The sequence below is a fragment of the Brettanomyces nanus genome, chromosome 1, assembly GCF_011074865.1.
Source record: "Brettanomyces nanus chromosome 1, complete sequence".
Classification (NCBI taxonomy): domain Eukaryota; kingdom Fungi; phylum Ascomycota; class Pichiomycetes; order Pichiales; family Pichiaceae; genus Brettanomyces; species Brettanomyces nanus.
Window position 1 is genome coordinate 3,562,156 of NC_052374.1, and position 24,718 is coordinate 3,586,873.

The following is a 24,718-nucleotide window of genomic DNA, read 5'->3' on the forward strand; positions in this document are numbered from 1 at the left end:
TCCACTTTTCGCATTTTCACCACCAACAACTAATTACCATAGCTTCACTACTTTAACCACTTATTCTAATTTTACATATGCTGTCTTTCCTCCCTTTTTACAATCAGTTTTACTGCTTATCTTTTAATACTTGTACGTGTCACTGGAGACATTATTCCGACGGAGACGATAACGGATAAATGTACTATGATACACCTTTTTTGTTTTACCCCAATTCTAAAGGAGATAATGCGATCCATAGTACAACGTACAGGAACAGAACGTTACCGCAGCAAACTGAAGTCTCCAGCTAGTGGAGAATCCAGCGTTGTAGAATGTTTAGGACGTCAGTAAGGTCCATTTTGATCTTCCCATAGAATTGGGGAGAAGACTAGGCTTCTGCCATGATCTCATGGTGGAAGTCTGGTTGCTTGCTAAGTAAATGGTAAAGCATTATTGTAATCAATCACGTAGTGAAAAGTTTTTCTCAATATCAGACATGCTGAGGTCTAATTTTTCTTTTTCAGATCTGACGTGCCCCACCTAATTTTGCATCTATATTGGAATCGTTAATTGAGGATTTGATTTTGGATTTAGAGTATATCCAATTTTCTTTCCTAAACTTCTTTCTTTTATGCCCCGTATAAGAAAATTGAATGCCAGAATAGAAGGAATTTTGCATGGAAGTGTTGGAATTCGATCTGTTGAGGATGTGGTACGGGAGTTACTTCAAAATAGTATTGATTCAGATGCCTCACAGGTCGATGTTACTATTGAGATCGATCGGGTAAATCGATGCTTGAATGTTTTCTGCAAAGACAACGGTTATGGAATTGATTACGAAAACTTGAACACTATAGGACGACGATATTTTACATCCAAATTCTATGGAACGGATACAGATGGAATGAATTCCATCACAACATACGGGTTCCGTGGGGAAGCACTGGACTCAATTATCCAAGTGAGCTCTGTGTGTAGAGTGGTATCAAAAACATGTGAGGATAATGAACAATGGGAGATCATTTTCACTTCTGGTGCACGAAAAGGAGGAGTTCTGAGACAGAAACTGAGTGTTATTGAGACATCTGGCACTTCGGTCTACGTTTACAATGTGTTTGGACCAATAGCGGTACGAAAATATGCGATATTCAATGAGGACAATACCAAGTATATGAGTGACCTCTTTTTTGGCTTGAGAAGAGAAATCTTCATTACCTTGGCCAAGACTCCTTCTGTGAGAGTCAGTGTTACGAAAGTAGAGGAAGGGAAAGAGGATAAGTTAATGCTCTTTACCAACGGGTGCGAAGGGGAAGGGATAAGTAGACAGGTGGACATTCTAAGACACATCTATGGAGAGCATGTAATTTCCTGTTATAAGTCTTTTAGTATGGACCAAACACCCGAAATACATATAAGCATGGCAGTCGGCTTCACACCGGCAGAGAGTCGCAATTTTCAGTTCGTTTTCCTTAACGGTCGACCATTATTAGATAAGAAGTTACTAAAACGTATCAGAAATTCATTTGAAACGCATAATTTTGGTTACGTAGAGGATAGGAAGAAGCGACGAAAGTGGTATAGAGCATATCCGGTGTTCATAGTGCTGATCTCTTCTTATGAAACGGATGCTGAAGAAATCACTCAGTCCCAGGACAAAACCTGCGACTTCACTAAACTTACGGATTCCATTGCAAGGACGATTGAGAAGGAACTTGAAAGGTTCTTCAGGAGAAGGGGTTTGGTGTCTGATTCTAGTAAAAAAAGGATCAACTGTGAGCAAGAGGAAAGGGTATCTCTACTTCCTTTACAAAGCTTTGTTAAGGTATCTCCATACTTCCACAATATGAGCGAAATAGAAATCAATAAAGCTCAGTTTTCTGACATTAAAGTGATTGGGCAGATGTACGAGAAGTTTATATTGACAAGGGTGGAACGAGAAAAGCCAATTCTAGTGGCCATTGATCAGCATGCATGCGCCGAGCGTATTAAAGTGGAACAGCTTTACGAGGAATTGATTGAGTCAACCGTACTTGCAGATGAATGGACTGACGCCACAAAGCTCAATAATCCAATTAGTATCAAGCTGAGCGAAGGAGAACTGGAACTATCAGAACGATTCAGTAACACGCTTACGGCGTGGGGAATTGGGTTTTCAAGGAAACAAGGACTTTTTACTATTACAAATTTACCAGAATTGATTCAGCGGCGAGTGGACAATAGTCTCGATGAAATGAATCTTGGCAGGAGTCTTAAGCAGTTCATGGCTGATATGAATAATTCGTTGAAGCTACGGGTAGAAAAAAGTAGCACAAACAAAGACTGGTGGTGTTATGTCAGCCAGATGCCCGAGTTTTGGAAACAGACCATCAAATCGATATCGTGCAAACAATCAGTGAAGTTTGGCGAGAGGCTCACAACACAGCAGTGCGTTAGTATGGTGGGTCAGTTGGGAAAGTGTCGGGAACCATTTTATTGTGCGCACGGAAGACCTTCAATTTATCCAATCTGTCAGTATTAGAGGGTGTAAGATTGCACCAATATTTTTAGGATGCGAGGGTACCTAAATAGGATATTTAATGAACTTTAAGCGAGAAGTCATGCAACCAAAGAGGTAGAGGCAGGACGCCAGCATTGCTAGAAGGAATCGGTGAGAAGATGACTCAAATAATTAGACGAATAAATGTGGGGTCTGAAAGTGGTGTCGAGCAAGTTGGACCCGATATAGGTCAGTCTTTATGCATCGGTCTTTCCAGGACAGAATGCATTGTCCCGTGATTACTCGGGTGAGCACGTCCGTCGGGAGCAACTGCAGTGAGAACTACTGGGGGGGGGGCTGAAAAATTCCATGCTGGAAATCACTATCGAATCCACCGCGATTGGAGAAGAAAGCCGAACGTCGCAAGTCACCGTGGAGGATCACGATAGCCCACGCGGCTTCCAGGGGCTACCGGGACATCAGGGGCCACCAGGGGCCATGATTTGCCAGAGGCACCATGATCTGTTGCCGCTTATGTAGCCTACACGGCTCTACCGAAATCTTACCACGGCGAGTGCAGCACTATTGCGGGGAGTGCGGCTGGAGATGCAGCTGCATTTTTTTTTCTCGACAGTCACGGAAAAGGAAATAGGGGAGACCAGACCAGAAGAGACGCATCCATTATAAGTATAATAGGTTGGCCGTGCATGATCGGAAGGAAATGGGGTTTTCTCCACCAGCCATTTATCTATCTTCGCTGTCCGCTCTTATATTTTAGGGTTTTCTTCCCACTCTTTAACCTTCAACTTATTCTGGTGTTGCTGCTTGTGCTCTCCCCCAAAACAGTTACCTATTCCTTCATTAGCCATGACCCGTGACGTCAAAAACCACCTTCTTTTCGAGGTCGCTACAGAGGTGGCTAACCGTGTTGGTGGTATCTACTCTGTTTTGAAGTCCAAAGCTCCCGTTACTGTTGCAGAATATAAGGATCGCTATGCTTTAATTGGACCTCTTAATCAGAAATCTGCCACGGTCGAGGTCGAAGAACTTCCAGTTACAGATCCAGCCCTCAAAGCTACCCTCGACTCAATGTATCATAGAGGAATTAGATATCTTTATGGTCGTTGGTTGATTGAAGGTGCTCCCCGGGTCATTCTTTTTGACTTGGAGTCTGCTTCTCACTTTCTCAATGAGTGGAAATCCGATCTTTGGAGTGCTGCCGGTATCCCAAGTCCAACCAATGATACTGAAACTAATGATGCGGTCCTTCTTGGATACCTGACCGCATGGTTTATGGGCGAATTATGCTGCCATGAAACTGAACGTGCTATCATTTTGCATGCCCATGAATGGTTGGCTAGCGTCGCAATTCCTCTTTGTAGACAGAGAAAGATTGATTGTGCTACCATATTCACCACTCATGCAACTTTGCTCGGTCGGTATCTCTGTGCTGGTTCTGTCGACTTTTATAATAACTTAGACAAGTTCGACGTTGATTACGAAGCCGGTAAGCGTGGTATCTATCACCGATACTGTATAGAGAGGGCTGCTGCTCATTCCGCGGATGTGTTCACGACCGTGTCCCATATTACTGCTTATGAGGCCGAACATTTGCTTAAACGGAAACCTGATGGTGTTTTACCCAATGGCTTGAACGTTATAAAGTTCCAAGCCGTCCACGAATTCCAGAACTTGCATGCTGAGAAAAAGGAGAAAATTAATGAATTCGTTCGTGGTCATTTCTACGGACAGCTGGACTTCAGTCTCGATAACACACTTTACTTCTTTATTGCTGGACGTTACGAGTATCGTAACAAGGGGGTCGATTTATTTATCGAGTCCCTAGCTCGTCTCAATCACAAATTGAAGGAGGTGGGATCCAAGATGACCGTGGTTGCTTTCATCATCATGCCTGCGTCTACTCGTTCTTATACTGTCGAAACGCTTCGTGGTCAAGCCGTGGTTCGTCAACTGGAAGCTTCTATTCATGATATTCAGCATTCCATGGGTCGCAGACTGTCCGAGTGGTGTCAAAATCCACGTCATTGTTCCAGCCGTGCTCAGATTGAATTACCATCTTTGGATGATCTTCTAAGACCTTCTGATCGTGTTCTTTTAAAGCGTCGTATGTTTGCTTTGAAGAGAGATACTCTGCCTCCTATTGTGACCCATAATATGGTTGACGATGCCAATGATCCTATTCTTAACCAGATTAGAACTTGCCAACTGTTCAACCGCAAGGATGACCGCGTTAAGATTATTTTCCATCCAGAATTCCTAAACTCTTCGAATCCTGTGCTTCCATTGGACTATGATGAATTTGTTAGAGGCTGCCATATGGGAGTTTTCCCATCTTATTATGAACCTTGGGGTTACACTCCTGCAGAATGTACCGTTATGGGTATTCCTTCTATCACCACCAATTTGTCTGGATTTGGTTGTTATATGGAGGATCTAATTGAAAACTCTGTTGATTATGGTATCTACATTGTGGACAGAAGAATGAAGTCTGTCGAAGATTCTATTAACCAAATGGTTGATATGATGTTTGACTTCTGTAAGAAGACACGCAGACAACGTATTAACCAGAGAAATAGAGTGGAACGACTCAGTGATTTACTGGATTGGCGTAGGATGGGTCTTGAGTATGTTAAGGCCAGAACTTTGGCTCTGAAGAGAGCCTATCCAGATCAGTTCTCCCAAGGTAGTAATCCATTTGACAGCGATGATGCCAAGATCTCCAGACCTTTGAGTGTTCCTGGATCTCCAAGAGATCGACTAGCCAACGGCGCTATGACTCCGGGTGACTTGGGTACTCTTCAAGAGTCTAACGAGACAGGATTTATGCCCTGGCTCAGTAAGGGAGACGGAGAAGAGAACGATGTTACATTACGTGGTAGCAGTGTGAGTGCATCTCCTCGTCACAGTATTTCGGAAAACTAGAAACGAGCAGGGTTCAGTATAGTATATATAATTTATTCGAAGAATGATTAGAAAAGATTGGATGAGTAGTAGTTATTTTGTTCAGTCACGATTGGTGTGTTTCACGTACTTGAGAGCTTTATCCCACTCGGATTTGTTCGCAAATACCTTTTCAATAGCTTTTTTAGGTATGGAAACAAGCCCGATTTCTCGTTTTATATCACCATTAGTCTCTGTAGCGTCCGCTACTAGGAGATTTCCTTGATCGTCCATAGAGATGAGCACCCCTTTAATGGAGCGGCCGTCGATGATACCAAATTCAAATGGCTGTGATATGATATCTATCGGTTGCAGAGAAGTTGACACCATTGGCAACAGACAGTACGAGCCGTACGAGTATGAGATAAGGTGACCTTGTGGGACCATGTAGAACCATGCGGAAATATGTGAAAAATTTAAGACCCGTCGATCGCGTAGTTTTTCTTTTCAATTTTTTATAGTGGTATCATTTATTGATCTCAGGTTTCCCACCAACGGCTTCTTCTTTTGTAGAAAGTAAGTACAGAATTTGGAATGTCATCAGTTGACGATTCATCGATTAAAAGGGTTACAAAGGATGGGGGATTGGAATCGATCACTCTGCGGTCAGATTTGGCGGTAAGATACGTCTTCTTGAACGAATCATTACTGGATGCATTCAATTTGATCAAGAGAGATGAAAATGAGGAAAGCAGTATCGGGTTGAAAGAAACTTTAGTGACGGAAAAAATCGCCAATGAAGAAAAATACCTTAGTGATTGGGCAGAACGACTTAAACAGGATGTCGAAAGTGCTGGGAAGAACGATATATCGCAGAGAGGGGAAGAGAAAAATAGAAAACTCGATGAAGAATTGAAATATTTAGACAAGGCGATAGAAAGCTTGAAACAAGAGTTTCTCAATCCAACAGATGAAGATCTCAGACGGAGAAATGATGGAATTTTGAAGGATTATACGAAGCGGTTTGATAGAGTGGTGTACGAGATTAGAGATAGAGTTAAACAAGACGACGATAGCGAGAAAGATGATGAAGCGGAATCTGATGACTCTGATTCGGACTCTGATTCTCAAGAGTATGCGGGAACTACGTTTCATCGTCTTAGTGATCCTGTTAGAATCGGGGGAGTTCGATACGAGAAGGCTGAGAATAGAAAGGGGGATGCTGATACCTCTGAGAACTCGGATATGGAGCAGAATGCTGAATCAACACAGCAGCAGCATCCAAACGGTGCATCTTTTGCTTCAATGTAAACTAAAAGTATTTGTATAAGTAATCATTGGGTACATTTGGAGGGGCCGTGACTCTCGCTTAGGTGGTTCCCCGGGCCCGCGAATTTTGAGAGATCGCAGCTTAAATCCTCTTGCTGGGGGGGTTAAAGCTTATCTATCTGTCATTTTTTCTGTTTTCTGTGACTGGCAGTAACACTTTCTTCTTACATAACGGATTAGAAATTAATAGAGATATGAGGTAAGTAACAGATTAGAAAGAAATAATCTCAAATTCAACTACTAACATGTCTATTTTTAGCTCTCCTAAGAGAAGAATTGAAACAGATGTAATGAAGTTGCTCATGAGCGACTATGAGGTGACCTTGATTAACGATAACATGCAGGAGTTTTTTGTAAACTTCATGGGACCCAAGGATTCCCCCTATGAAGGAGGCATGTGGAAAATTCATGTTGAATTACCTGACCAATACCCTTACAAATCACCCTCAATAGGTTTCCAGAACAAGATCTTCCATCCGAACATCGACGAGGCATCAGGTTCTGTATGCCTTGACGTTATTAATCAAACCTGGTCTCCAATGTTTGACATGTTCAACATTTTTGAGGAATTCATACCACAACTACTTAATTATCCTAATGCTTCCGATCCTCTTAATGGTGATGCTTCTTCTCTGTATCTCAGAGATAAGAGTAAGTATCTAGAGAAGGTTAAGACTTATGTGAAGCGTTATGCCAATCCGGATGATGTGAGGAACAATCATAATGGCAACTACAAAAACAAAGATGATATCAATGACAACGAGAAGGATGATGATGTCGATGATGAAGAGTTGAGCAGTGTTGATGCCACTAGCGATGATGACGATGACGATGACGAAGATGAAGACGAAGACGAAGAAGAAGAACAAGAGGAAGAAGAAGAAGAAGATGGACCCAATCAAGACTCTGATAATGATTACAGGGAGAACATGAAAGGAGATGATGGAGATTATGACGACCTTAATGATCTGGATGAGCTGGAAGATGAAGAAGAAGATGAAGATGAGGTGGCGGGAAGAATGGATCTTTAAGCTGTTGCCCAGATTTGGTCGTTGGGCATATAAAAGGTGCTTTTTCTTGGTTGTTTCATGGGTATCTTACGGTTGGCACGTTAATAGGCTTTTTGCGTATTCAGTACGACATATTCTTTAATTAGTACAATTCATACTAAGCTGAATTTCATATACGTCTATTTTTACTGATTCATTCATTTCTCACTTTCGCATGTTTTTCAAGTGTAGCTTTATTTTTGGGAACCATCCATCTTTGTAGATATCTCCATATACTTGCATTTCCGCTGATGCCAGATCTTAGAATAGATGATCAAGCACGCATACGGCATCGTTCCAATTTGGTTACGACTATTTCTGCCGTCACCGTTCGGAGCATCGCTTTGCAGCAGTTTGATCTTGTTGAAGCTAAGCAGGCAGACCTAGTGAGACAACGGGACGATAAACTACTTGCAAAGGAAGCTTCAAACAGTTTGCATTCACTCTCTCAAGAGAAGATCGACTCAGATCTTGTACTAGCTTGGATTGATATCTCTTTAAACTACGTGAACATTCTCAAATTTCTTTCCGACAACCATTACTTTGACAGCGGGAAACAAAGAGAAATATTGGTCGAATTATACTGCTACAACTACATAGTTCTTCACTATGTATTTCCCAATTTAAAGATGTGCCACGAAGATCTGCTGATGGTTGAGAATCTAAGTCAACTGTCACAGCAGTTTATCATTACCCCTAGTTACAAACAAGATCTCCAAGTGCTTGTTAAGATTTGTGATGAACTGATTGATCCTAGAAAGCTCAAGTCCACTCCTTCCGATTATTATCCTACCGAGGATGACACTTCTTCCATACCTACAGGTGAAGTTACCTGCATAACAGTGGATGAGATCTCAAAATTACTCGAAGACGAACTGATATTGATTGATCTGCGAGAATTTAAGGAGTTCATTAGGAGTGTAACTACTCCGGGCTTTACCTTGTCCATAGTGAATGTTGATCCTAAACTTGTTATGCGTTCGTTGAACTTTGGACAGGTTTTAGATGGCATGAGAACGGGGAATATTGACTCTTTCAGGAAGATGACTGGCATGAGGACCTATGCTTACGTCATTTATTATTCGGGGAATCGCCAGGCAACTAATTTAGAAAGGAAGTTTGATTCCTTACTTAAGGCTTATCTTTTGAACTTTTCTACTCAGGTCTTTTGGCTCCAAGGAGGCTATTCGTCCCTTGAGTCGATGCGAGGTAAGGAAAATATTTCTAACACATTCGATAGAAAGCTATCATATTCTGACACTTTTGATGAATATACTAAGCAGGCTTCTTTGACTGTACCAGCACCCGCTCCTTTGGAGATGCCTCCGATTCCACAGGGTTTACAGCAGCAGCGGCAACAACAACAACAACAGAGGGTCTTCAATCAGTCGCCTCAAGTACCTCATCCCTCGACATTGATACCAGTGGGTTCTGTAGGATATACAGGATCTATGGGACCTCCCATTGTTCCGTTGGTTGGCCTCTACAATTACGGAAGCACTTGTTACGTGAACTCGATGCTTCAATGCTTATTTACTACTTCCTACTTCCGTAACTTGTTCATGAATAAGGACAAGTTCATGACAATTCTAAGGAACGAAAAGAACTCTCTATCGTTGTCTTTCCATCAGCTTTTTGTGGACTTCTTCCAGGCTAATGGATATTATGTGGTGAAACCCGGAAGGTTTCTTAGACAGTGCTCGAATTTGAAGCCTAATTTCAATATTCCCTACGAACAGCAAGACACTTCTCAATTTTTGTACTTCCTTATGGGAAGATTACATGATGAACTAAAAATAGAAGATACACCTAGAAACAGGGAAGTGTTTAGTACGAGAGATAATGAGACAGATCCATTTTCAATGTATTCTACTAGAAATGAATACAGAAAATGGCATGACTCGATGATGAAGAACGAAGGCGTGTCACCAATAAATGGATTGTTCCAGATTCAGCAGGAAACCTGCCTGAAGTGTGGTAGATGCGGATACAAATCGTTCAATTATGATTATAGCTCGATGATGCATCTCAATCTCAACGGAAAGGAGTATCATTTGAACGATCTTATTATGAAGAATCTTACAGTGGAAGAAATCAGTGAAAGATTGGGGAACGCATGGAACTGTCCTGCATGTGAAAAGATGGCTAAGAAGCTAAAGTTCCTAGAGAGTCGTTGTATGGATAACATGGAGATGGAGAGTGACAATTCGAACGATTCTGAGTCGTCTTCAGGAAGAAAGAGGAACTTCCTCAAGTTAAATCGGAAGGAAAATCCTAAAAATAGGCAATCTGGCTACTTGGAGGCTACAAGGAATCCCGAGTCATTGGATGGCAGAGAAAAAGAAGAATACTCAAAGCTCAAGTCTGTGCTTTCTAAACCTAGCATTGCGTTCAGATCAACTGCTTTCATCAAGCTTCCAAAAGTACTCATCATATATTTGGCAAAGTTTGATCTTTACCAGAACAAATTGAACAACATCAATCTTAAATTCCCGAAAACGTTGAAATTTAAGCTTTATAGGAATGGAGAGGGGGTCAACTATCAGTACAAGTTGATTTCATGGATCGATCATTTAGGAAATTCGATAACTTCGGGTCATTACACGGCGGTTATCAGTAGGGAAAATCGCTGGTTTTATTGCGACGATGAGAATATCAGGGGAGTTAACTACGATTCTGTGAACGAAATAGGAGATCCGGACGCATATGTGTTATTCTATGGTTTGAGATAGAGAAGGAAGGGCCTCGCGGAAATAGGGCCTAAAATTTTTCATGTACTTTTTTAAACCCATACATATACTGCTTTACTAACCATGGATATTATAACAATTACACAGCCTAGACAGGCACATACAGCAATGAATGCATCAGTCAGTGATGATGATGATGTAGAGATGGGAGATATGCAAGAAAATATGGACATTAATATGAATATTGATATTGATGGCAGCAGAGCCAAGGCAGAAAAGGATATAGTTGTTCCTGGAGAGATGATTACAGACGACCCAAGCTGGATGAGAGGCCACGGCACTTACTTTTTGAGTGAAAAGACTTATTCAGCAAAGGCGGGTACTATTCTCAGGGTGAACAAATTATTGAGTGTGATTCCATTTAAGGGAAGATACAGCCCGGAGACAGGAGATCATGTGGTAGGACGTATTGTTGAAGTGAGTAACAAGCGATGGAAAGTGAACATTGGTGCTGAGCACGATGCCATTTTAATGCTAGGAGCAGTGAACTTACCTGGAGGGGTGTTGAGACGTAAGTCTGAAGCTGACGAGTTACAGATGCGTGCCATATTAAAGGAAGGAGATCTTCTTAATGCCGAAGTGCAATCACTATTTCAAGATGGTTCTGCATCTTTACACACTCGTTCGTTGAAATACGGAAAATTGAGGAACGGAGTGTTTGTGCTAGTTCCTAGCAATTTAATAATTAGAGCTAAGAACCACGCCCATGACTTGCCCGGAGGTGTGAGTATTATCTTGGGAGTCAATGGATACTGTTGGATATACAAAACTAAGCTGAATCAACACACGTCTACTGGGGTTGAGCAATCCAAGTTAGAGGCTGCCATTAAAAGTTCTGTTGGCGGTTACAAGCCAGGCGCGGGAACCGTATCCATAACAAGTCTTGAAGAGCAGTCTTCCTGGGACATTTATAGCGATAAAAATGACGCCATCTCTAACAGTATCAAGGAAACAATTTCCAGATACAAAAACTGTTTATTGGCGTTGAGTCACTGTAACATCTCAATCAATGAAACTAGGCTTGCCAAAGCATACGAGATCAGTCTTGGATATGGTGATGTTAATAGTTTGGTCAACTACGATACCCAGCAATACATAGGAGACGATTTGATTAATAGTGAGAAGATGAGAGGGTAAGCTTGATGCATGTGACAAAACTAGGCAGGCATTGAACGGCACTCATCGGCACTCATCGGCTCTCATTTGCTCCCATTAGTACATTAGATCATATTTCAAGTGAGGGGTGGGTAACTAACTAACTCCTTTCAATATAATTCGCTAAAAAGAGTACGGCTTTAACATAAGAGCATGAAAAAGTTATTGTTGCCATATAGGAATCTATGAATCATATTTCTGATTAGAGAGAGGACGAGGACGGCAGACACACTATCAGAAGCCTAGAGGGGCTATTCCGAATTCTTACGTTGTTAGTTCAATCGTTCGTATCGGGAATAGTTCGGAATAATTATTTTCATATTTCTTCACGGTACATAAGAAATAGAAAAGTTGTGAAAAAAGACGCCGGATCCTTTTCCTATTTAAGTCTCTTAAATCCTCAAGACTTTATTTTGTATACTTTTGAACAGTTTCCTTATTTTTGTTTACCATAATGACCAAGTTTCGTCCTGGAAGATTGGCCGTGGGGTCGTTATTTATTGTTGCTGGTGGCTTTGCCTTCAACAGTTACGTGAATAGAGTTACCCGTAGTGATGGCAAATCCACTATCAAACCATTTGTCACTCATTTACCTAAACCCCCCTCCAGAGATGAGTTGCTTCGTCGATTAGGACGTCCTATATCCAGTGATGAAAAAAAGCATGTCTCTATCAAAGATGTGCAAAGTAAATTTGATCTCGTTGTCATTGGAGGAGGTGCTGTCGGCACAGGAGCAGCATTGGATGCTACTCTAAGAGGACTTAAGGTGCTTCTTGTTGAAAAGAATGATTATGCTTCTGGTACCTCGTCGAAATCCACTAAGATGGCACATGGGGGTATCCGATATTTGGAAAAAGCTGTGTTCCAATTGTCCAAGGTTCAATTGGATCTAGTGATTGAAGCATTACACGAGAGAGCTTCTATTCTTGAAAATGCCCCCCATTTGGCTATCTGCCTCCCAATATGCATTCCTGTTTATAAGTGGTATCAAGTACCTTATTTCTACGCTGGCTGTGCTTTATACGATATGTTTGCAGGTTCACAGGGTATCCGACATTCTTACGTCATGACCAGACATGCTACATTAGACGAACATCCGCAATTGAATCCTAATGGTCTTGTAGGAGGCTTGGTTTATCATGACGGCTTGTTTAATGATGCTAGAATGAATGTTGCTTTAGCTCTTACGGCGGAGCAACATGGTGCGACTGTTTTGAATTATATGAATGTGGAGCAGTTCTTAAAAGATGGAGATGGCAAGAGTAAAGGAGTGAGAATCAGGGATATCGATTCCGGTAGCGAGTACTTAGTTGGTGCAGACGCACTCATCGGTGCCGCAGGACCCTATTCAGACCTTCTTATTTCTATGGATAAGTCCGAAAATGGTTTACCCGATCCAGAAGCTCTCTCCCACCCAAGGATGGTGGTACCTTCGGGTGGTGTCCACGTTATTCTCCCAGAATGGTATTGCTCTGAGGATCAAGGTTTGCTTGACGCATCTACACCTGATGGCAGAGTCATGTTTTTTCTTCCCTGGCAAGGAAAAGTCCTTGCTGGAACCACCGATGTGCCTCTAAAGAAGGTTCCTGAAAATCCAGTGGCAACAGAACAAGAAATTTCTGATATCTTGGGAGAGTTACAACACTACGTGAAGTTTCCCGTTAGAAGAGAGGACGTGCTTAGTGCCTGGTGTGGTGTAAGGCCTTTGGTTAGAGATCCATCCACGGTTCCAGAAGGTGAAGTGGTCGCTTCAACTCAGGGTATTGTGAGAAATCATCTTGTATACGAACTGCCTAACGGTCTCATTACTATAACTGGTGGTAAATGGACTACATACCGACAGATGGCGGAGGATGTCATTGATTATACTATTCAGCACGTTTCTACTTTGAACGAGAGGTTTGCTACTAGGCCTTGCACTACCAAGCATAATAAATTGGTTGGTGCTGACAGCTATGATCCTACCTTTTTTTGTCGCTTGGCTCAACAGTATCATCTTACAGAGACGTTAGCCAAACATTTAGCAAGCAACTATGGTGATAGAGCTCCTATAATATGTGAATTATTTCTGCGGTATCCAAGATTAAAAGCTCCCATTGGTCTACCAAGGCCAGAGGGTCACGATTATTCATATGATGACTTCAAGTATCCATTCACCTTGGCCGAATTATATTACTGCCTAGATTACGAGCATGTCAGACATCCTATTGATTTCTTAGCGAGAAGATGCCGTCTCGCCTTTCTCGACGCAAACAAGGCTCTCAATGCAGTGGACGAAGTTGTCGACGTCATGGCTCGCAGATATGGCTGGAGTTCATCGAAGAAAACACAAATGAAGCAGGAAGCCACTGACTACATCGAGGAGATGGGCCTTGTGCCAAACAAGACATCATACGGTAAAGTAGAGTAAAAAGCAAAGTTTATATGTATTTAATTTATTCGCTATATTCCTCCATACATCCTCTTTAGCTTATTAAAGTCTGTATCTCCGACGCACTCTCTAAACGAACAACCAGTGACGTTATTTATCAACTTCTTCTCAAAAGTGCTTCTATCCTTCATTTTCATTTGACCATGCTCAAGTAATGACCATATAAGATCCTCCTGTCCAACAACTCTACCATAATTGCGATTGTACACGATTTCCGCGACATCGTGTAGGATATTAGCTGTGAGACCCCAACAGTTACGCGTTCTGATATCAAATTCCTGATCTGCGTGAGTCTCATCCTGATGCTCATCATCGGAAGAAGACGAAAGATCCTCTACATCGGCAAGCCACTTCACCTCATTCTCATTTTGAGTTGGAAAGATAAATTGTCTAAGACTCCAAGGAATCCCTCCCCATTTAGTCTTGATATAAGACTGCTTAAGACACTCTAGCAACTCAACGCGCCTGGGACGAGGCTGTAGGAAATCCCTTAAGGGAACGCTGAAAACAGAAGCCGATTCACCAGGATTAAGACCCAACGATCCAAGGGTCTGTTCCTCTAATTCATCCACTTTGGAGCCTTCCCAATTGAGGAATCCGACGCAGGGAGCGACAGCCAGTAATGTACGAGCCATGTAGGAAGGAAGCACCTTTAGATGTTTGATCTCGCATCCAAACCGCTGCATCAGATTATCGTTGTGACGGCAAATGCCAATCTCTTCCTCAGTTTCTCTGCGAGCGCATTGGAACTCACTCTCTAATCCATTATCAACCTTTCCTCCAGGGAAAGATATATGGCCAGAAAAATGTCTGAGTCGCCTTGATCTCTTCGTCAAGATGACTCTAAGCTCACCCTGTTTACCCAGAAACAATAGCACTAACACAGCCGACCGCCGTGCAATGGGCAGTCCATGCCAAACAGACGTTAGAGCCTGAGCATGATAGAAAACAGGTTCGTAATTGACCAAATTCAACAAATAATGAGAATCCATCCGACCACGAGTGATACTTTTCACCAAAGGAGCCAAGTGTTTGTTACTGTCTGATAGGCTTTCAATACAAATCCCTGGGGGAGCTGGAGGCTCGAACTTGAAAAACGGAAGGTATTTGAGCGAAATATCACTAAGACTTTTCAGTCTATTGTTCAGTCTTCGAGAGTAGGTGACAAAAGTCTGTCTGACCAGATCTCTTTGGGATGATTTGAAGTTTTGATAGTAGTAAAACATTCAGCGAAATTCAGAGAGTCGGAAAAATATGATTAAAAAATATCGATATTGTCCGATACAGGCAACTAAGGAGTGAGCGAAAGTAAAAGAAATCTCAAAAAAGAGAAAATCCACAAATCAGATAAGAGGATTTCGAGTACTTTGAGAAGTGGGGAAGAGAGAAAGGATCTGAAGTTAAGCAGAGAGAAATGATCAAGACTTGGAGGTTATTAAATACCTTCTCTCTCCACCTTGTGTTTTGATGTCCTATAGAGGGTAAGATAAACAAAATGTGGGGTAGATAGAAGGACGGACCATAGCAGACCTTTATCGTCTTGTTGCGTCGCGTCGCTGGCCGGCTGGCTAAACTGCTCGTTCTTTATTATAGTACATAGTCTAATAGAGTAGGAGGAAAAGGAGGGAAGCTTGCATTTATAACTCTTCAACCTTATTCTGATCGTTCTGAATGGCTCTTGATTCCGTCAACAATGCTTGAACTTCATTAAATAGCGAGTCAACACTACCTTTCTTAAGACCAGGTTCAGCCATGGTCTTCCTCAAGAATAATGTAACCACGCAGTTCTCGATTCTGGTAATAGTGTGCTCTAAAAATACACTAGTAACATTTTCACCCCTTGCCAGCTGAGAAGAGAGGGCACTCTCTGCATGGTGCGAAACTCCATCGTAAAACTTATCATGAGCAGATGGATCCGGATCTTTTTGATCGCATGAAAGGAACGTGCAAATCCGTTCAAGACGTAAAGCCAACTGCCTGAGTGACCAAACGTTCGCAGGAGTCACTCCACCTGAAGTCAACTTGTGCGATTTGTTATCGGTCTGCAAAATCTCCATCCTAGCTTTAAGAGGTTTAGGACAAATCAACCATATCCTCTCTGGAGCTTCAAGTCCCTTTAATTTCTTAGAACCGATATATTTCTCTACCCATTCAATCTGTTCCAATTGTTGCATTTGACCCTCAACAATTTCTCCAATTACTGCAGATGGATACAACGAGTCTATCTTGGTCTCACCTTTGGCGATTTTTTTGTGGGAGATCCGTAATCTTTGGAACTCCTGGTAAAAATCGTTACTCATAGTGATCTGTCCTCCGTCTGCTACAGCGCTCACTCTAGAAGCCCGATTAACCATTGGTCCAAAGTAATCCATTCTCCTCGTCACAATGTCCCTTTCACAAACGGGTGTGCCCCAATGAACACCCATTCTCACGGAAAGTCCTCGAAAAATGATATTAGAATCCTGATCTTTGATCTCACAGCCCTGATCAGACGAAAGAATCTCGGCAGGCCATTCATTGGTACCCACAAGTTGTGATTGCACTGCGAAACACCAAAGCAATGCCGAAGCAGGGGTAGGAAATGAAACCATGAATGCGTCACCTTCTGCCTTGACCTCGTAACCTCCAATAATACGCATCTGCCGTCTCGTTATGGAGTTGTGAACTTTAATAGCAGATCTCATGGCAACAGGATAGGTATCCCAGAGTAATGTCGAATTTTTTATATCTGTGAATACCATCGCAACCTCACCAGTAGGTGGCTCAATCTCTTCGTCCAATTTTCGCAATATGGAATCTTCAGGCTGAGAGCTTCTCGTGTAATTTTTTGACTTCGTTGTGAATTGCTTCAAGGATAACACCACCGCGGTAGCTTTGTCACGCACTCCATACGAGATCGCAAAGTCTCTAAGCTTTTCAGCTGCAACGCCAGGGTTAGACTTTTCTTGACGGATGATATCTGCGGCCAAATCAAATGGAATCTTTTTCCAAATATCTGAAGTAGCAATGGCGATCATCTCCTCTTTAGAAGAAAGTTTAAACTTATGGATGCTTGGCTTAGCATTAATATGAGGAATTAACTTGAAGTAGCCCACAGCACGTGACACCTCAGAAACACCATCCAAATAACCGTCCGTTGTCACATAACCTCCTGAGTGTCTGATTCTATCGTATTCTTCAGGGGCATAAGGCTCATGCTTTGTAGTGATCACAGTGAATTCGCCGTCGGATTTGGTTAAAATACCCATCGTATCACCAAGATTGGCCAAATACACTTCATCTCCCTTAATATATATTATGGTAGCACAACATCCGGTGTATCCATCTTCGTTTAAGCTGAGCTCATCCGTGGTCTGAGTTCTATGTGCAGCAGCAGAACTGAAAGTCGAAGAAGCATCCTTGTTGATCAATATATTCATCTCAGAGTTCATAGCCAAAAAGGCCTCCCTAAGACAATCCTCAATCGTCTTTGAGGTGTTTCCTGGAATAACCACAGATTCCAATGTCTCCAATTCTTTCTTCAAATGGATATCAAAAGTTTCCTGAATAATCTTAGAAATCTTGTCACTATGAGTCCTCGAACAGTTTTTACCATCATATATGGTGATAAGCATTTCGTCGGACTTTCCTCTGAATTTCTCCATCACAACATCCCTCGTGGATAGAACTCTACGGTTACCAAGGGTATCCGATATACCGTATCCAAATTTTCCAATCTGCGAAGAGGTGGACCTCACTCTTACATTAACTGACTGATCTGGGACCGCATCCGTAGTAATGGTAACATCCATCAAACCCAACATACGTAAGTCTCGTAGGCCAATAAAAGAGTCAAGCTGTTCATCGTTCTCATCATGCTTATGTTGAGGTTTGATCTCCAACCGTTTATTTCCGGAAAAATTAAGATACTGAAGTTTCTTATTGTAGCTCCAGTTCCAATCATAGGGAATGTTACTAATGTTGTACTTCAAGCTATTGGAACCCACATCCAACGCAGTCAAATTGTGGATCTTGTAAAGCTCTGCTGGTAAAGTATGAAATCTGTTACCATTCAAATGCAATGTCGTCAGCTCACCAAAGGAGTCTAAGTCATCAACAGGTAAAGATGATAGATAATTTCCAGAAAGATATAAGCCTTTTAACTTGTGCATATTGGAAAGATAACCAGGAGCAATCTCATATATCTTATTGTATGATAAGTTCAAATATTCCAAGTTATGAAACACAGAGATTATCGGAATCACTCTATCTCCGAGGTTGTTATCATTTATGCTCAAAAACTTTAATGAATCTTCTAACCTAAAAGTGTGAGTTCTGGTTTGCTTTGGGGGAAATTTCTCAGTCTTTGGTGAGATATCGGATGATTTGACAGACACCTCTTCAGGAATGTCCTCAAATTTCTCATTATTCGTCAATTCCTTGTCATCAGTAATATCCTGCTCATTTTCGCCATTTCTATTGTCATCTTGAACGTCTATACGTTCAGGGGGAGGAGGGAAGGAGTCGAGCAAGTTGGATGACAAATTCAAATGTTCTAAGGAAGGCATCATCCAAATATTTGGATTTAAATCACCGAGGTTGTTTAAATGAAGGTCTAAATATCTTAAGCGCTTTAGCTTAGTTATTGTGTCAGGCAAAGCATTCAAATTGTTCTTGAAAAGTGAAAGGTGAACCAACTTCTGCATCTTATAAATATCGTCAGGTAAGCCAGTCAGATGGTTATAATCCAGAATAAGCTTTTCAACATCGGTAAGCATGCAAACAAAGGAACACGAAGTCAACTTACCCTTAGAAAAATCGATAACCTTCAAATTGGGCATTGGAGATTCGAAGTAAACATATGTCAAAGGATTAAGGTTCATTTCCACCTCAAATAGAGCCGTAGCATTGCTTCTGAAAACAGAGATATTGTTACCCGTGGCACGAATAACTTCCAATTTTGAGGAATCCTTCAAGGATTCTATTGAAGACAAGTTGTTGAAACGAATATCGACCTTGATCAAATAATCGAAATCTTTGAAGAAATCTGGAAGATCGCCGGTCAACTTGTTTGCAGCAATCTGAAGCACTTCGAGCTCAGTCAAAGATGCCAAGCCATTATCGAGCTTGCTGATCAGATTGTAAGACAAATCTAACCTCTTAAGAGAAGAAATGGAAAGGATCTGATTAGGGATCTGCTTCAACCGATTAGAAGATAGGTTCAAATTCTTCAAACTCTGCAATTGAGAAAAGGAGTCCGGTAAGCGAGATATACGATTACATGCCAGGTTCAAGGTGGTGAGGTGTGTAAGCTGCGATATTTCCGGAGGAATAAGCCGAATGTAGTTAACTTCCAAGTCAAGGTTGGAAAGCCGAGGAGCATAAACCACCGCAGTAGGAAAAGTGGGATGACCACTTCGAGTAAACTTTAAAGTCTGAAGGTTTCTGCAATCGTGCATAAATTCCTTTGTAAACTCAAAGGATGGATTTTGAGAGACATCCAAACTTGAAATTGGTTCGGCATACAAAAAATTCGGAATATCCTGCAAATTCCAGTTGTCCAAGTCAACCTTGTGAGGATCAATTAAAGTTCTTTTGGCCTCGCTGATCAGTTCAACACCCCTGTCTTGGACAATGAATTTGAATAAAAAGCTTAAATCAGTACGCTCAATGTAATCCAGATTGTCCCTTTCTGTGTAACCATACATGAAAAGCAAACTTCTCTGGATTTTCAAAGGTTTCTCTTCGTACGACAAGGATCTTGTAAGTCCACCGCATTTGAGAACAATAATATGATCCTCCTCAGTTTTGATGAATCTTTTCCTTCTTAAGGTATCAAGAATGTCTTTGCAGGTGGTATCTAATGTACAGGGTAGCACAGAACTTTTGTCGCCTTTGAATATTCTAACAGAAGACCTTGAAGCACCTTTAAGCTCATTCATACGATGGTGATGATGGCGGCGGTTTCCAGGTGTTGAAGAGATGCTGGGGTCAGTAGAAAGAGTAGTTCTTCGGGAAGTGTCAGGAGTATCAAGATCCTCGAGAGACTCTGTTGAAGAACTAGATGACCAAGATGAGGACGACAATCCCAAGGAGGTTGTTCTTCCAGAATGAGAGTTCTTTGCCGAACGGTCTGGACTAAGAAGAGTCTCAGTTCTAACCTTCCAGCTCTGGGGCGCCATCCAACCGGATTTTGAACTCTCATTTGAATCGTTGCTCTGAGTATTCATAGAATTGACCCTTGACATGGTAGTTGTGGATAGTCTTGTAATCTTAGACATATCGTCCTCTGGTGTATCGAGATTAATGCCAAAAGGAGAAGGAATATGACCTGCATGCCCCATTGTATCGCTAGATCTGGAAGGTATCAAGAGATTCTCGAATTTCTGGCGAGGATGTGGAGACACCGATGCATGACCAGAGTGTAATTCCACTCGTCTGCTTAATCTACTGATAGCCGAGTTCTGTTTAGTGGGAAGAGTGGACGCTCTAGACATGTCAATACCACCTTTATCGTTTTCTCTTCTAGATGGCATCAATTTACTGAGTAAAGTGGACCTTCTGCCAACTTTATGACCTGGTCTGATCGGATGCTTTAAAGGAGGAACAATTTTCTCACTATTGGTTCTTAAAGCATGCAATCCGGTGTAAGATGCAGAAGGGCCCGGAACAGATGATGAAAGAGCTTCGGGAGTATTGACACCCTCTTCGGCACTATCACGTTTGCTACTATCTGCACTATGATCTCCAGGTGGTTCCAATGTGGACGAAGAGATTCGAGGAGAATCTCTTGGAGTTTGACCCTGGACATTGGTTTCAGAAGACGAGGAAGACATTTTGGATGACCTTCTACTTGATGTGGCACCTTGAAAGAACATTTTAAAGGCCGATCTTGTACCTGCAGAGGCCGCGCCGGGTGCTCCAGAGCTTGGCCCTGACGCCAGCTCTGGCCCATTCATAGTGGGTGAGTCGTAGGACGGACTTCTTGAAGAAGTGGGAGATGTAGAAGAATCGGTAGAATTGCTGCGCTGAGAGTCAAATGGAGTTCCTTCCCGTGAACGAGAGGGATTGCGAGGTCCTTCAACGTAGTCTTCATCGACATATTTGGAGTTGAACTTCGGTTTGGAAAAAAACTGCGAATTGGTACGGAAAAACCCGGAATTCGTGTGGAATAAACGTGATCTACGTGAGGATGACGAAGAGTCGTTCTTCGACATGATTGACCACTAAAATGAAAAGTAAACGGGCAAAGTAGAGAATACTCTCTGTTTCTATCATTCTGATATTTTTCTCTCTGCTGCAGAAAGATACCCCACTAACCTCCTGACGTCGACCGACGTTCTCTCAAGGGCGACGATGGTTCCAAAAAATATACGGCTCCATTGGATGAAATGTAATTATAGCTCGTATCTTTTTCCGCGAATCTCTGCAACTCCCCATCACCGTTGAGAATCCGTATTAAATCTATTTCCGTCTATCGTCATTCTGTCTTGTTATCTTTCTTTATTGCTTTCTGCTAACTATTTCAATAATCTGTTGCGTTTTTTTCAGCTGCTGCTTCATCACTGCATCAGCCATTCAAGTACTATTGTCCATTCTATGATGTCTTGTACTGTTTCTATAGTGTTATCAAATAGCTAGAAACATTATTTCATCCTATCTCTCTTGTTATGCTGGAAAATATCTTTGGACAGAAGGGCTCCTCCTTGTCCATAAGTTCATTGCATGCATCTCATGATCCTGGTGTGTCGTCTACCACCATGTACAATCAGCGTCATCACTACCGTCATCCTACTACCTATTCTTCCGACTCTTCCATAGCTGATGATTCTCGTGGACCCCTGAATACTTCTACTTCTGTTTCTCTATACGGTACAGATTCCAAGCCTCCTTCCCCCACTTTCAGAATATCAGATAAGCTTCAGTGCTTTAGATTGGTGGTTATTCAAGATGGTGGACTTCGAAATAAGCAAACCCTTTATGATTCCGCCCTAGGACTTTCAGGTGCTTCACCGAATTGTCCTGGTTCTAATCTGTATCAAAAACTCAACAAGTCCATATACCACTCCATGAATGAGCTTGCCGCATACATGTTTGGTTACTATGGCATCCTAATGAGTGAATCTCATTGTATAACAAAAATCCACTATTTGCCAACCCTTCCCTGGATGCCATCTTCAGTTCTTATCACTAGATTATTCTCTTTGGATCCTACCTTTGAGTCCATCAAGCGATCCACACCTTCTGTCTCTACATCGACTAATAACAGCAAGGCTGATGATTGGAAGCCTTCACCTTCCGTCAAATTTCCTGGTTCTCCTGCTCATGAGAATATGTCCACCAGATTTAGCATAGGCATAGTCATTCCGGTAGGCTCTTCCATCGTCAGTATGGAAGAAGAAGTCATGGATAACTGGTCGGAAATATCCAATCAACTTGTTTCCATACAGCAAATTGTCACTGAGAAGTTGAAGAAAGCTTCTTTTCCTCAAACCAGTCGTCGTAGTATGAACATTAATGCCCATTCGGTTCATGGTTCGCACTCGTTCACTCAGATCGGCTCAATAACTAACACATTATTATCCAGGAAGCTAAATTTTGCTTCCTATTTCCTCCAGACTGATCAGGATTTAAGCCAACAGTTTCAAGGTCTCGTCAGATCCATTTGTTCTCTTGTTGAAACTCCCCGCTTGTTTGTTGCTTTGAAAGAGTCCAATCAGGCTCTCATTGATTGGGCTTCTGCTGTGGCCTCCTGGCTTGAGTTGAAGGATGGACGTTTTTTCACTGCCGATCCGACCTCTCCGTCCTCTGACAAACTGTCTTCTAAGCCGAGCTTGAAGTTCTTGGCCAGGTTGTTTTGCATTTTCATGGGTGTTCGAAGGCAGATACTTGAGAACCCACTGAACCGTTCTAGGAAGAAGGCTGTCCGTGTTGTTATTGTTACCGGCAATCCGATAGTTTCGCAGAAATTGGTGTTTATTCTTGCCGGCTTGCTCGGCTACGATAAGTACGTTGTGACTACCAACATGGAAGTGCGTAGGGGATATGAAGATTCTGTTACCACCAGATCTTCTGCGAAGAGTGATGTTCAATCAACTGCTGTGAATACATTAAACTCCTCCGATAATCCCATGAGCTTCACTTCTACCCAGGTTATACCGATATCTATTAAAAGGGAAATGTCTTCGCATATCTCTTCTTCTGATAGCAGTATATCGCCTGCTTCGCCTTCAAGCAAATCCAACGTATCGTCTACTACTAAAGGTTGGAAAGTACCTGCAAAAGTTGCGCCTCTTACGTCTAGCTCTCCAACGGTGCAGAGCTTGAGTAACGTTAAGGCTGAAAGAATATCCATTCCACAACCCCGTCGTGAATCATCATATATGTCTCTTCAGAACCTTTCCACTTCTTACGGTGGCTCGCATCCTTCTACCTTGACGTCCTCTTCTTCTTGGAGAGGTGCTTTACATTTTGGTTCTTTTCTGGAGCGTTGGAAAGTCGGTACATTTGCTCCTCAACATAGTTTTGCAAATTCTGCTGTCGATCTTACTCCCTCTCCACCGACAGAGTATGATGAATATCCTTGGAATGGGAATGCATCAGGAAATTCCGCCTATCAGACTGCATTACAAGAGGCCTCGTCCTCGAGTCCCTGTTCTGGTGCTACAACCCCTACAATTGCTGAAATAAAGGACTTTGGTGCAAGTGCAATCCCGGGAAATGGATCCACGCGCATTAATTCAGCGTTCAACAAGATCTACCACAATTATGTCGCCAAACAGAAATTTGAAATTGAACGAACGACGACCAGATTACTGCCAAAGGATAATGAAGAATCACTAGCTATCTCCGACAAACTTACCGGTATCATGAATTGCAACTTATCCTTTTCTTACTCTAAGCACGAAAATATTAGTGTCCTTTCGGTTGACAATGTGAATCTCGGTGTAGATACCACAATTATAGAACCGCCTGTCACTAATAAGCTTCCTCCTCTTGTTGGTTACACAGAAAGATACGTTCCCGAATTTTCATTAATGTCGTGCACCCAAACGTCAGGTTTAGAAACATCGATTTTTGAATCGATGGCTGATGATGTTTGTAGAATGGGGACCACTTCTGTCTCTGATACCTATGTTATCAGTTTGAGACAGAGAGAAGTGAGACTCATTGAAGCCAAGTATCCCGTCTCAGACCACGAGTCTTTTTCCTCGTCTCCCATGTCAACAAGTTTCCAACGAAACATGGAGAAATCCAAATTGACGCACGACCTTCAGAGGTCTAATTTGCGTCCCAAGGTGACTCTCCTCTTTTCTCCATTTCTGCAAGAAAAGTTTATGCAGGATTTGGTAGAGGATGTTGACGTTGGGGAGGTATCGTCGATCGATAAATTTGATGCGACGCTAAATGAGATTTCGCAATTAATCAACCGCTTCTTTTGTTCTCAATCGAAGGATGGGAGCCAACATGATAATGGCACTTTCCAAAATAGAGATTCAAGTTCATCGGGTACATTCGGTAACTCTGATGGTGCTCGAATCGACGGCGATGACCTTGATGAGCAGACCTGCTGCGATAAACTAAGAGGACTAATTGAAACTCTACTGGATTGAAATATCACTGTTGTGATCTTTACTAATAATATATGCAGATTAATATTCCTTAG

General features: G+C 42.0%; 10 protein-coding genes across 10 annotated transcripts; 8 read left to right on the forward strand and 2 right to left on the reverse strand.

Moving 5' to 3' along the window:
* Positions 1 to 613: 613 nt before the first annotated feature.
* FOA43_001671 (uncharacterized protein) lies at positions 614 to 2,500 on the forward strand (the record flags this gene model as incomplete). Its single annotated transcript, XM_038921981.1, has 1 exon — positions 614 to 2,500. One exon carries the CDS (start codon positions 614 to 616, stop codon positions 2,498 to 2,500), a length of 1,887 nt encoding a protein of 628 aa, XP_038777909.1.
* An 825-nt stretch (positions 2,501 to 3,325) lies between these two features.
* GSY1 (glycogen synthase) lies at positions 3,326 to 5,401 on the forward strand (the record flags this gene model as incomplete). The annotated part of the gene is made up of 2 exons (XM_038921982.1): positions 3,326 to 3,332; positions 3,372 to 5,401. 2 exons carry the CDS (start codon positions 3,326 to 3,328, stop codon positions 5,399 to 5,401), a joined length of 2,037 nt encoding a protein of 678 aa, XP_038777910.1.
* A 302-nt stretch (positions 5,402 to 5,703) lies between these two features.
* Positions 5,704 to 6,670, forward strand: FOA43_001673 (uncharacterized protein; the record flags this gene model as incomplete). The annotated part of the gene is made up of 2 exons (XM_038921983.1): positions 5,704 to 5,709; positions 5,933 to 6,670. The coding sequence occupies 2 exons, from the start codon at positions 5,704 to 5,706 to the stop codon at positions 6,668 to 6,670; spliced, it is 744 nt and encodes a 247-aa protein (XP_038777911.1).
* A 212-nt stretch (positions 6,671 to 6,882) lies between these two features.
* On the forward strand, positions 6,883 to 7,719 carry FOA43_001674 (uncharacterized protein; the record flags this gene model as incomplete). Its single annotated transcript, XM_038921984.1, has 2 exons — positions 6,883 to 6,887; positions 6,948 to 7,719. The coding sequence occupies 2 exons, from the start codon at positions 6,883 to 6,885 to the stop codon at positions 7,717 to 7,719; spliced, it is 777 nt and encodes a 258-aa protein (XP_038777912.1).
* Positions 7,720 to 7,776: 57 nt separating this feature from the next.
* FOA43_001675 (uncharacterized protein) lies at positions 7,777 to 10,469 on the forward strand (the record flags this gene model as incomplete). The annotated part of the gene is made up of 2 exons (XM_038921985.1): positions 7,777 to 7,780; positions 7,996 to 10,469. 2 exons carry the CDS (start codon positions 7,777 to 7,779, stop codon positions 10,467 to 10,469), a joined length of 2,478 nt encoding a protein of 825 aa, XP_038777913.1.
* Positions 10,470 to 10,550: 81 nt separating this feature from the next.
* FOA43_001676 (uncharacterized protein) lies at positions 10,551 to 11,952 on the forward strand (the record flags this gene model as incomplete). Its single annotated transcript, XM_038921986.1, has 2 exons — positions 10,551 to 11,620; positions 11,943 to 11,952. 2 exons carry the CDS (start codon positions 10,551 to 10,553, stop codon positions 11,950 to 11,952), a joined length of 1,080 nt encoding a protein of 359 aa, XP_038777914.1.
* Positions 11,953 to 12,096: 144 nt separating this feature from the next.
* Positions 12,097 to 14,052, forward strand: FOA43_001677 (uncharacterized protein; the record flags this gene model as incomplete). The annotated part of the gene is given in 2 exon segments (XM_038921987.1): positions 12,097 to 12,104; positions 12,120 to 14,052. 2 exon segments carry the CDS (start codon positions 12,097 to 12,099, stop codon positions 14,050 to 14,052), a joined length of 1,941 nt encoding a protein of 646 aa, XP_038777915.1.
* Positions 14,053 to 14,084: 32 nt separating this feature from the next.
* Positions 14,085 to 15,596, reverse strand: FOA43_001678 (uncharacterized protein; the record flags this gene model as incomplete). The annotated part of the gene is made up of 2 exons (XM_038921988.1): positions 14,085 to 15,259; positions 15,590 to 15,596. 2 exons carry the CDS (start codon positions 15,594 to 15,596, stop codon positions 14,085 to 14,087), a joined length of 1,182 nt encoding a protein of 393 aa, XP_038777916.1.
* A 114-nt stretch (positions 15,597 to 15,710) lies between these two features.
* Positions 15,711 to 21,269, reverse strand: FOA43_001679 (uncharacterized protein; the record flags this gene model as incomplete). Its single annotated transcript, XM_038921989.1, has 1 exon — positions 15,711 to 21,269. One exon carries the CDS (start codon positions 21,267 to 21,269, stop codon positions 15,711 to 15,713), a length of 5,559 nt encoding a protein of 1,852 aa, XP_038777917.1.
* A 543-nt stretch (positions 21,270 to 21,812) lies between these two features.
* Positions 21,813 to 24,665, forward strand: FOA43_001680 (uncharacterized protein; the record flags this gene model as incomplete). Its single annotated transcript, XM_038921990.1, has 1 exon — positions 21,813 to 24,665. The coding sequence occupies one exon, from the start codon at positions 21,813 to 21,815 to the stop codon at positions 24,663 to 24,665; it is 2,853 nt and encodes a 950-aa protein (XP_038777918.1).
* Positions 24,666 to 24,718: the final 53 nt, after the last annotated feature.